This window comes from Trichosurus vulpecula, chromosome 1 (assembly GCF_011100635.1).
Source record: "Trichosurus vulpecula isolate mTriVul1 chromosome 1, mTriVul1.pri, whole genome shotgun sequence".
NCBI classification, from domain to species: Eukaryota; Metazoa; Chordata; class Mammalia; order Diprotodontia; family Phalangeridae; genus Trichosurus; species Trichosurus vulpecula.
The window spans coordinates 538264239-538276509 of record NC_050573.1 but is presented as its reverse complement, the minus strand read 5'-3'; the positions used below and the strand labels follow the sequence as shown (position 1 = coordinate 538276509).

The 12271-nt window shown below is 34.8% G+C and overlaps 1 protein-coding gene across 1 annotated transcript in view; it reads left to right on the top strand.

Annotated features, from left to right (window-relative positions):
* The window catches only part of LOC118833954 (transformation/transcription domain associated protein), a 172789-nt gene that overhangs the window by 50306 nt on the left and 110212 nt on the right, over positions 1 to 12271 (top strand). The window contains exons 31-40 of the mRNA XM_036741388.1: positions 2727 to 2795; positions 4960 to 5013; positions 5133 to 5153; positions 7076 to 7195; positions 7518 to 7637; positions 8336 to 8500; positions 8605 to 8786; positions 9072 to 9270; positions 9580 to 9708; positions 11282 to 11548. Of these exons, the coding sequence (XP_036597283.1) occupies positions 2727 to 2795; positions 4960 to 5013; positions 5133 to 5153; positions 7076 to 7195; positions 7518 to 7637; positions 8336 to 8500; positions 8605 to 8786; positions 9072 to 9270; positions 9580 to 9708; positions 11282 to 11548 (1326 nt within the window). The remainder of the gene's footprint in view (positions 1 to 2726; positions 2796 to 4959; positions 5014 to 5132; positions 5154 to 7075; positions 7196 to 7517; positions 7638 to 8335; positions 8501 to 8604; positions 8787 to 9071; positions 9271 to 9579; positions 9709 to 11281; positions 11549 to 12271) is intronic.

Below are 12271 nucleotides of genomic sequence, written 5' to 3'. Positions count from 1 at the left end.
TGAAACTCAGTCTTGCTTTCATACTGCTTAGTTAAAAAAATCATAAATTCAACTTTCAAAACTGTCCTACTTGATTCTTTCTTTCTGAACTTCCTTCAATATTACTGTGTGCATTTTAAAAAAAAAATGCTTCAATGACTTGCCTCCTTTTTTCTTTGTTTTCCACGTCATCTTTACCTGCCCAATTAAAAATAGGAAAAAAAAAGGAAGAAAAATCTTGTAGCAAATAGGTATAGCTAAGCAAGTCAAATCCACACAGTGGTCATGTCCAGCATCTGTCTGTTCTGCACCTTGAATCCATTGCCTCTGTCATGAGGGAGGGGCATAATATGATTCATCTTAAGCCTTCTGGAAATTTGGTTAGTTATTGCATTGATCTTGTAGTGCTTAAGTCTTTCAAAATTGTTTTGCTTTACAGTGTTCTCATTGTATAAATTGTTTTGCTTCTGCTCAATTCACTCTTGAATTCTCTGAAATCATCTTTTTTTGTCCTTTTCTGCAATGCAATAACATTCCATTTTATTCTTATACCATTACTTGTAAAATTCACCAGTTGACAGGTATTCCTTTAAATTTGCAATTCTTTTCTTTTGTCCCTTTTAATTTCCCCCCTTTGAGATCAGGAAGTTTGTTTTTGAATATTCCCTTCCTGCTATTAACCTCCCTCTTAAGTCTTCTTCTTATCCCTTGCTATTTGAGTTTGATGTATTTCTATACCAAACTCTGTGTGTGCTTTTTGATGTAAGTGTGTGTGAATGTGTTCAACCTGCCTTTATACAGTTCAGAAAAGAAGTTCATCTGATGCTTAACTGTCCCTTACTCTTCTCACATGTCTCAGTTATGAGAAATAAAGTAGTACATTATACTTACTTGTCTTTTTTTTTATGCTAGGTGTATTCCTTTTGCCTTTACTTTTTTTTCTCATCTCTAAAATGGAGCCAATCTACCCTCCAAGTCTTCTGTTTCAATTCCCTTGATACCCTTTGAAGACATTTAGGTTTTGAAACTTGTTTCATGTCCCTCTATTATATTGTTAGTTCCTTATCATAAAGCTCTTTTCTGATTGTTCATATAAATTACCTTTCTAGGTTTCTCTTAACTCTTGTGTTTTCACTTCACTGTCCCTGCTTAGAACATTTTTTTTTCACCAGGAATTCTTGAAAGACCTCTGTTCCATTAAGAGTTAGGGGGTTTTTTATTTTTATTTTTTTGTCCAGTAGGATTATACTTAGTTTTGCAGGATAAATTATGTTTGGCCTTAAGTAAGCTTCTGTCTTTTGTCTGTTGGAATGTTGTTTTCCCATGATCTCCTCTTGTTTATATTAGAAACCTTCACTTAGGTGATCCTGACTACAGTTCCTTGGTACTTGAACTATTTTTGGCTAATTGCGGTATTTTCCTTTTTTTGTGTGTGGGAGCACTGGATTTTGGCTATGAAAATCCCAAGGACTTTTCCTTTTGGAGTTTCTTTCAGAGGTTTATTTCTATTTTGACTTTTGTCTTCTGGTTATAATAGATCTGGGCAGTTTCTATTTGTGATTTCTTGATTAAAGTGTCCAGGCCTTTTTGTTTTTAATTGTGGTTTTCAGGCAGTCTAATATTTCTTAAATATTTCTTAATTTTTTTTACCAAGTTGTGTGTTTTTGAAAACAAGTACCTTATATTGTCTTCAATTTTCTAATCTTTTCATCTTGTTCTAATAATTTTTACCCTTTTTTATCTCTTTATCTCTTCCATTATTGCTTCTAGATATTCATATAGTCCTTGTGGAAGATTCTTTTTGTGTTTTGAGACTGCTTATATTTATATAATTTCTAGATTGAATTTTTAGGTATTGCTGAACCTCTTATCATTCCTTATCTCTTCAGTCTTAGTTTCTGCACAGAAGCCACTAGAGTCAACCTCCTTCTGTGTTTTTGGGTGGGTTAGTTGATCTTTGTTGCTTCTATGTGGATCACTTGGTCTCCTGTGTAGTCGCCTGGTGTTAAACCTATGTTGAAAGTATTAGATCTTCAGGGCCCTCTTTGGATTCTCAGAACACATGCTTGGAGAGATACTTTGGAACTCCTGGACCCTGGGCCCCTTAATTTGAGAGCTGCCAAACATTCCCACCTGGTAGCTTCCAGGGTCCCTACTGTTGGTTTCCAACCACAGTCATGAACTTCTGGCTGACTTTTATGCAGTTTTGTGCACTTAATATATTTTCTGATTGGATATCATGATCATTATTTGGCCTGGTGTCATTCCTTTTGCAGAAATAGTTTTGCCAGAAGTCTCCAGGATTATTATTTAAGGGATGAGAAAGTATTGGGACTATTTGTGGAGCGGGTAGTATGTTAGTAACTAATACACATTTTTTTCTTTCTTTTCCCTAAATCTGAACTGTTTATAAGGTGATTTTGAAACATGTCATAGAAGTATTTTAGATATTATTAAAGGAAAATGAAGTTGCTCACTAGTCTTTGATACTGTGAATCTTTGAAACATGATGTTAGAGTCATAGTGTGGGGACCATAGCTTCTGCCCTTTTATTTATTTTGTCATTTTTATTTTATCTGATACGGATTATATAAAGCTAGATATCCGTGTATTTATGTCCTAGATGAAAACACTTATCTATTAAGGATTTAAAGATGCTAAGTTAATAACTTATTTGTTATTTGAGGCAATATGTGCTATTGTGGGCCTTAATAAACTTAGACTGATTATTGTTGTATTTACAATAGCAACACCTACGCAAGTGGATGGAAGTGGTCGTTATCACTCACAAAGGTGGACAGAGGAGTGATGGAAATGTAAGTTACTTGTTCATTTCGAGGGAGGGGTGGCATAAAACTTTGTTTTTGCTAAAATACTAGGCATTAGCTTCTTTGTGCAATACATTTTTTGTATATGATTGACAATGAATTGCTAACTAGCCTTATGTTAATAATTAAGTGTAATTTTGGCTGGCATTGATATACTTGGATTAGGCAAGCTCCGAGGAGCCTTATAGCTCCAGAATTTTGATTCTGATACTTTTTTCCCCTTAATTTATGTTCCTTTTGATAAGGTGCTTTATAAATGTTTCCATTTACCATTTTTTAGTAAAATTTACTGAAGGATTTTAGTATTTGATAAAAGAGAAAAATCTTTTCCCCTTGATATTATTATACGAATCTCTAAAATGGGCTTGCTTCTCAGGATATATGTCCCTCTTTTCCCTCTTCAGTTTGGTATTATGCTGAATTAAATTTTTGGAGTGGGGTGATAGTTTGAGTGATACTTTGGGTTACATTCATTCTTATAGACTTATAGACTTGTTCTCAGTATTTGAGGTTGATTTACTAATACTGTTTTTTTCCCTCATAATTTAATGCTTTTCTGCTACTTTGAATCTAACATTATTATTTATATTAAGATTTGAAACAAGTTGGTTTTTAGCAGGTAATCACTTAACTGTTATGAATGGGTTATAATGTGAATGTGTATTGTCACGTATGAGTTGTGATTCTCTTAGGTTTCTGTAAAGTCTGATTGGATTTTACAGCAATCTATGACATAGGGATTTCTGTATAGAAATTCAGGAGCCTAATCAAAATAGCTTCCTGTCATGTTGTACTTAAGTGTTAGATGCTTCATTTCATCTCAAACTATGAATTTTCTTGCTTTATTGTGCTTTGTTTCAACCATCCTATGTCATTGTTTATTTATGTAAGTTAAATTTCCTGTTTTTAAAAGAACCAACTGAACAAAATTAAGCCAGCATTTTAACCTTGGAAGAAATTTTACTTTGAATATTTGCTATTAATCAAAAATACTAAAAGAAAAATGACAAGTCCCATGTTGGACTCAGTAGAGTGCATTAAAGAAAATTTATCTCTAGGGGGAAGGAGGAACAAAATGCCTTCTGTATTTCTCTGATTTGCAAGTTAAGTTATATTTCAACTTTTCCATTGGTCTTAATAAGAAAACATTGTATTTGGCAAAGCACTCAGGCAAATCCATGAGAGTTGTTTTATATAACTTACAGAATGAGTCTTCCCCAAAGGATAAAATCCCTCAGTCTTTTTAGTAATCTTTTCTTACTTTTTTTTTTTCAAGGAGGTGTACCTGAATAGCAGTGCTCCAAAAGAAATACTTTTTATTAGTAATAAGTAATACCCAGAGTGCATAGCCAGCTCCAGAGAGAATCTAACAACCCACTAGAAAATTCAGAGAATCTGTAGTTGAGGGATGATGGTTACTTTTTTGTTGGAACCTAATGGCTGTATAACCTTTGTTTAAGAAGGCTACCCTCTTCATCACCTAACCCAGGGCTTATGCTGCTTTTGAGTCTATGCACTGACACTTTGTTAAGTGTGTAATGCAGCTGTTAGAATTATTGGGATTATGAAGTGGGAAACATTTGGCTTGCTTATGCTTATAAAGATCCTAGAAGACCATTGTTCTATGAAAAAATTAACTAATTTCATATTTTTAAAAAATAGAAATACAGAAAACTTAAGTTGAATCTTCTTAGTGTTTAAACCCTCCAGTTGATGGAACTAAACATCTTTCCTCTTATGTGACTGAAGTGTTTCTCCTTCTGGTGGGAAAACTGTTTTTGATGCCTTACTTAGGTACATTCATAAAAGTTTGAACATGTTTACACTAATGCTAAATAAAACAATTCTCTTTCAAAATGCATGCAACAGACCTGTTTATATAGTTTCTTAGCTCATAACTTCTCAAGTTCTTGTTCTCCATTTTGGTTGGGGATGGGCTCTTTCTCATAAAAGATCTGGGTAGTTTGACCCGTGAGGGATAGAGGTTTGTCCTGTCGTATGTCTGGCTATTCCTTTGTCTGAAGTGCTATCTGAATATTGTCTTTTCATTGTCTTGTTCACTCATTAGTTCTTGTTGTGCACGAGTGTGTGGGAAGTTGTGTAAATAACATAAGTAGAAAAAAAAAAAGATGATTTTCCTCCCCATCCTCAGGAGAGCATTTCAGAGTGCGGGAGATGTTCGTTGTCTCCATTCTGTCAGTTTGAGGTGAGAAAATAACCTATTAAGTCAGTTTATGACTTGCAATCTGAAGAATAGTATCTACTTTTTTTTTCTTTTACTTTTTTGTTGCATTTTTTCATGCTGTAATTTTTGTTTTGGTTCAGCCTGCCATGGAAGGGGTAGAGGTGAGAATATCAGTGAAGGCAACAGGAGGTTGTTTGTTGTTGTTGTATTTGGTTTTTTGCTGTGACTTGTTAGCTGTATTGTTGTTATGTAATGGGCAGAGTGCATTGTGCCTTTGAGTGCAGTGAACTGTCATTTGTTTGTCTGTGGCAGAGTTGTATTAGTAACAGTGCTGTGAATTGTTAAGGATGCTAAGCATGTTTTATGTTAGGAAGTTTGAAAACAGATTTTAAAGAATTTTAGTTTTTTGCCTTTTGCAATATTTCAATGCTATTTTTGAAAGGACTCATTCTCTTTGGATTTTTATCATTACAAAAGTTGTATGAAAAATCATTCTTAACAGTTCATTGAGGGCAAAATTCAACACATAACATATGTGTGCATGCTAGAAAGAGTATTTCTTTCTTGCGATCAAATTATAGGTTTCCTTGCAAACCATTAAGACTCCAAATCTATTGACTAGAAAATGAGCCTTATTTCATTAAAATGAATAGCATATTATTTCAGTATGGATACACTGTGATGCCTTGGGCTAGTCTTATAACCTCTGAGCTTCAAATTTTCTCATCTGTAAAAAGCATGGGGATAATACTGTCTGCTGAACCTATCTCACAGTGTTGTTGTCAGACTCATAAAAGAGTGGATGTGAAAGTTCTTTGAAAAATGTACAAAAGAAAACATCATTAAAGTCACACAATTTTAGAATATATTTTATTATTGCCTGTTCATCAGAATACCTGAAAATCCTATGGAAGAAGGTTTGGGGGTATTTAAGATAGAAGTGGTGGAGAGAGTTATAGAATTTTCTGATTTCCTACACAATTCTCCCATTTGTCAATTCAAATAAGAATACTCATGGATATAGATCAGGAACCATTCTCTTTTATTGTTTTTGGTTCCCCATCTCACTTGCCCTGTGAAGGGTTGTGGGAATCGATGTAACCTATAGGCAGAGTCTCAAGACTTTGGTATTTTTTTGCATTTTATTCCTGACTCATTTACCTTTTTGTTCTAACACAAATGGTAATAGCAACACTGTGAGAAGTAGAAGTTTTTGCCACTAAGAGCAGTTACCCAATAAGGGATATTCCCTTGTACATACATATACTGGAATCATGCTCATTATTTATATAATTCAAAATTTATAGCACCAGTGTTAGAATGTGTACAGAGGCCCGCTTTAGTTGTTGCTAGAGTTGAGAAATCTCAAGGCAATGATAAATCACTTTTTAATTTGGCACTTCAGTTCAGCTTAGGTACTGAATGCCTAATGCTATACTAGAGTATGTATGAGCTTTGGGGCATCAGTGTATATTGGGGTCCCTTTGTTCAAGGATCTTACACTTCTATTGGGAAGACACTTAAACAGTTAAAGAACAATATTTCCAACGTGTATTAAAGTATATTCTGAAAAATTTGAGTATAAAGCTGTCACATTTTCCTATTGATACCCATTATAGGGAGGCATCGAATTAGAGAAAACCCTGAACTAGGAGTTAAGAAGCCTGGTTTCTAGTTCTGGCTTTGCCATAAGCCAGTTAGATGTTCTTGGACAGGTCACTTAACCTCTCTGGAGTGTGAGTTTCTTTATCTAGAGTTGAATTGGATCATCTCTGAAGTCCCTTTTAGTTGCAAACAATCTCTGAAAACCAACAAAATAAGATAACAAAAATTGAAAAATATTCTGTTTATTAATTCCCCTTTCCCCAATCAATACAGATCAGAAGCCAGAGTGAAAATTAACTTCTTTAGTCCATAGTTAGTTGTAAAATAGATAGGTTGTTGCTTTTTTACACGTTAACTACTTGCTTTGGTTGGCTAGCCATGCTAATGTAGCCTGTTGTAGGGTCTGCCGCAGTGTTTGCATATTTAGCTAGCAAGCATTCATTGAACTCTGATTTTCAGTTCTATTGTTCTTTATTAGGAAATGAAGATTTGTTCAGCAATTATAAACCTTTTTCATCTGATCCCAGCTGCTCCTCAAACTTTGGTCAAGCCTCTGTTAGAGGTTGTAATGAAAACAGAGCGGGCTATGTTGATAGAGGTAAAAGCATGATTTGATTTGGTGCATTGTTAAATCTATTACTTATGGAGTTTTCATATCATGTGTATTTTAAATTTGCCTGACTAACCGAAAATCTTTTTTCCATATCAAAATTGATTTTTTGAAAGTTGGTGTGATTTTTATAAGATTTAAGATAATTGGTAGCCTTAATGTTTTAGAGTTGATTTGCTTAAACTCTTAGCAAATTCTTGTGATGAAAAGACATCAGTAATAGTGTTTGAAGCCCGAGATTATAAATGAAAAAGATAAGATCTCATAATTGAAATTATGTGTGGTACTGTTTTTACTAAATATTTTTCAGGCTGGCAGTCCATTCAGAGAGCCCTTGATAAAGTTTTTGACACGGCACCCTTCCCAAACAGTTGAATTATTCATGATGGAAGCTACCTTAAATGATCCTCAGTGGAGCAGGATGTTTATGGTAATTATTACAGGAAAAAAAAGCCAAATTTTCTTTCCAACAGTATTCTGATTCTTTGAGAATTCAGAATTTTTGCCTAGTGGTTGCAGGATCTCCTCTGCTGCATAGGCTCCATGGAGGAATTTGTAGTGTTAGTATTACAATTCTCTTTTTGCATCCCAACCCTCTTCCCTTCAGCCTGATGCTTTTACCAAATACTTTGTCTACCAAATACATCAGTTCTTAGTTCACATGCACACTTTTGCTTTCACTTGCACACATATTTATTTCAGCATTGCTCTTTTATACTAGGCTCCCATTGCGTGTACACCTCACCGTGGCGTCTCTTATACACATGCTTTGCTGTTTGTTTGATGTATATGCGACATGTATGCGACACCGTCTTCTGTCATGCAGAGGGTCTTTCTTAGTTACCCCCTTTATTGAGTTTAATCTTGCCTGTTCTTGCTCTCTCTATCCCCTCCATTATCCATATAGTGAACCAGCATTTGTAGATTCTCTCAATAGCTTTCAGTCTTTAATGTGGCCAAAGTAATTTGGAGACCCTGGATTAAATAGACGTATGATGAATGTTTGACCAGATGCTGAAAGGCCTGAGCCGGAAGGGAGCTTGACAAGTCCAGGTGCAATTTTTTGGGTATTCTTTCTTTAATTTAACATAACTTTAGACAGTTTAAGATACTTTCTATTCTTTTTAGAGTTTTTTAAAACATAAAGATGCCAAACCTCTTCGAGATGTCCTTGCAGCCAACTCAAACCGATTTATTGCCTTATTGTTACCTGGTGGTACACAAGCAGCTGTGCGCCCTGGCTCTCCTAGCACGAGCACCCTGAAACTTGATCTTCAATTTCAGGCAATCAAGGTAACTCCTTTGATAGAGAGCATTTGAAAATCCCAAATCTGCTCATCTGGGGCATGATGATTTTGTCAGTATTATTGCATTTGTCTTTTTTTTTTTCTTGACAGATCATAAGTATTATAGTTAAGAATGATGAATCCTGGTTGGCAAATCAACACTCTTTAGTGAGCCAGTTGAGACGTGTATGGATCAGTGAAACTTTTCAAGAAAGACACCGCAAAGAAAATATGGCTGCAACAAACTGGAAGGAGCCTAAACTACTGGCTTACTGTTTACTGAATTACTGCAAGTAGGTGTAGTAACTTGGTTTATCTAAGTATATTCACTTAGAGCAAAGAACATGTCTACTAAATAATTGAAATTCAGACTTGTCAGTGGAAACTTAGCTTCATTTGGTGTTGCGAGAGACTTCAAATAGTAATAACTGATTGTACTCTCAGTTAAATCCTTACTTTGGTAGGCTGTGGGATTTGTTATCTGAATTGTTCAAAAGGCAGTGCTTTTAGAAAATTAGCCTATATAATTGATTAGAAGGTTTTCTGCAAAGAGCTTACTTCCTTACTTGATTTTTCAGAAGGAATTATGGAGATATAGAGTTGCTTTTCCAGCTGCTTCGAGCCTTTACTGGCCGTTTTCTCTGCAACATGACGTTCTTAAAGGAATACATGGAAGAGGAAGTCCCTAAGAATTACAGCATCTCTCAAAAACGTTCCTTGTTCTTTCGCTTTGTAGAGTTGAGTGACCCAAATTTTGGAGATGAGCTGAAAGCCAAGGTAAAGTTACAGGAGGCAAAAGAATTCGTGTATTGTATTTCTATTGATATTGAGACCAAACTATTTCTGAAAAAATGCCACAGAAAAATTAATCTGACTCAGCAGCAATTCCTTGTGGTGAGAAGAGCAAAACCAAATAGTCATTTCTTTGGCTTCCATTTGTTTTTAAACTCAAAAATAGGGAAAATGAGACAAATGTTTCTTGTATTAGAGGGTTTGCAATTTTGTGGTGCACTTTGGGCTGTCTGGTTGGTAATCGCAGCAGATCAACAGCATGATGTTTTTCTTTATTTTCCTCTTCATTGATAGATTTTACAACATATCCTGAATCCTGCTTTCTTGTACAGTTTTGAGAAAGCCGAAGGAGAACAGCTTTTAGGACCTCCTAATCCGGAAGGAGACAATCCAGAAAGCATCACCAGTGTTTTTATTACCAAGGTGGTAATTTCCATTGTTGAGTTGTTGTCATACATATGAAGGCTATTAACTATTATGTATTAAGGTTTAATTGAAATAATTTCAGTTTTAGAAGTAATTTTATTTTTCATAATTTTACTGATTTGCAGTGAAGCATCATATTACGTTATTCATTACTGTGAGTTTTTTCTCTCCCAGGAGATCGGGGGAGGTTCTTATCCTAGAGTAAATTAAGCCGAATTACAAATATTCTGAGTATAAGATCAATATATTAAAATCCAGTTAGCATTCATAATTTTGTGAAAACTCTTAGTTGGTTGTGAAAGATCTATTCATTTAATTATAGTGTTTGGTTTAAAGATATAAACACTATGTCAACTTTAGTCTAGGTTCAGTTACTGCTATTTTTTTGTTTTACAATATTGCAAGCAAAGTTTTGTTCTAAAATGCTGATGCAGCATCACTAATATTTTAAATTAGCTTAGGTTTCACATTTCATGTACTATAAAATTTTTTTCTTCCTACCTCTCACCTTCAGTTTGTAGAGATTTTTACTGGAAAGTTCTCCTTTGGGAAATATTCGTATTCCTTTATGTTTGTTATGGACTAGTTAAAGTTGAACACTCTATTTACATTGAGGTTTTTTTGCAAAATGTTCAGCATATATGTTTGTTGGAGTGATAGTTATTGTCAGTTTTTGTCCTAAGATTGATAAATGAGACAATTAAATACATTATTGATTTATATTAATGCTATTTGGAGGAAAATGTGTGGTTCTCCCTTTCTTTCAGAAGGCATAGATACTTTGGTTCATTCATTCTTGTCAGTCTAGAAAGAAACGGTTCTGGTAGTTACTAATACATATAGCTGACCTTTGAATCCCTTATAACTTTAGGTAGTCTTGCTCAATTCCTTTGCATATGCTAGTTCCAAAGGAAGAGTGAGCAAGGCCTGAGAATAATGCCTTGTATAAACCCCGATAGAATTCGCCAAATTCTTTATCTGTGTCTCTGAATTCCCAATATAACTAACTCTCTAACTCTCTGAGTTGGAGGGAGAGAAGCTTCCCACAACAGTGTTTTGGGTTGTAATTTTATTGAATTTGTCTTAAAAAAAGTGGACATTTCTATCATGGGGGGGGTGGTGAGACTCTTGTGTTCTTTCCCTGGGGTGTTTCAATATTAAATTCTATTTTGGATTTAAATTGTTTTCCAGAATGATTGCTGATTATAATCTAAGTAAACCTAAGTACAAAGTGAAGATCAGTTATGGCTGCCAGTTTAAAAAAAATAGTTTAATTTGTGTTTTTGGCTTATACTGAGGAGTTTGTCTTTCATTCTGAAACATTTATTTGGCAACTAACTTGTATGTAGTTTATGAGCTCTGCCTGGACAGGTATGAATATTTAACACTTAAAAAAGGTTAAAAGAAATATACTGTAGTCTATTCTTCTAAGGAAAAAAGTTTTCACTTATTTTCCTACTTTTCAGCTTTATGATATTATATGCTTTAGGTTTATTTGTACAACATTTTTTGCAGAAAAGTCTACGTAAGTATACGAGTAATTACATTTCTCTTTCCTTTCCATGGTTAGGTGCTTGACCCAGAGAAACAGACAGACATGTTAGATTCCCTCAGGATTTACCTTTTACAGTTTGCCACACTTCTTGTGGAACATGCGCCACATCACATCCATGACAATAACAAAAACCGGAATAGCAAACTGCGGCGATTGATGACTTTTGCTTGGCCCTGTCTGCTGTCTAAGGCATGTGTGGACCCAGCATGTAAATACAGCGGGCACTTACTCCTGGCTCACATCATTGCTAAATTTGCCATACACAAGAAAATTGTCCTCCAGGTACCTTACAATGTTTCCCCCCCCCTCCCTGTGGTTAGTTTGAGTCACTTCTCCTGAAGTGTACTTAACTTTAGTGCCCAGCTGTTTTCTAGAGCACAAGTTATATTTCGTTTATTGCTTTTTCCTATAATTGGAATTAACTTGTTATCTAAGAATGAGAATTGGTAGCCTAGAGTATGAACTTTTAAAAAATATTTTTATAACTATTTCGGTATAAGTGGTTCCCATTATGTTACATGTATTTTAGTTTATGCAGTTAAAATGTTATTCCAAAAAGGGGTCCATCTATTGTCTTCTTCAGACTGCCAGAGGGGTTCATAACACAAAAAAAGGTTAAACCCCTCTCCCCCCGCTTTGAGTATGAGGGCAGTGAGACCTTGGCCATAATGTTGATCCATGTCTAGGTCACTTAGGTTTGTTTTTTCCTATGGTCAAAGATGGGACCCAAAACACATCTTGTAGATATGTGACACTTATAACAGTCCACAGGGACTATAGTTAAGAAGTGTTGGTGGTTCAACTCCAAACCTGTCCTTTCTACTGGTGAAATATATGTAAAGCACATGCCAAACTGATGAATGTCAGTGGTAAAATCTTTGTATACGTACTTCAGGACATACTCAGTTCACTGATAGTGATAGTGAATCATTAAAAACATTTTTTAAAATTGGTGTCTCCATATTTGTGAAGAACATTTTCCCAAATTTAAATGAATATGTGAAA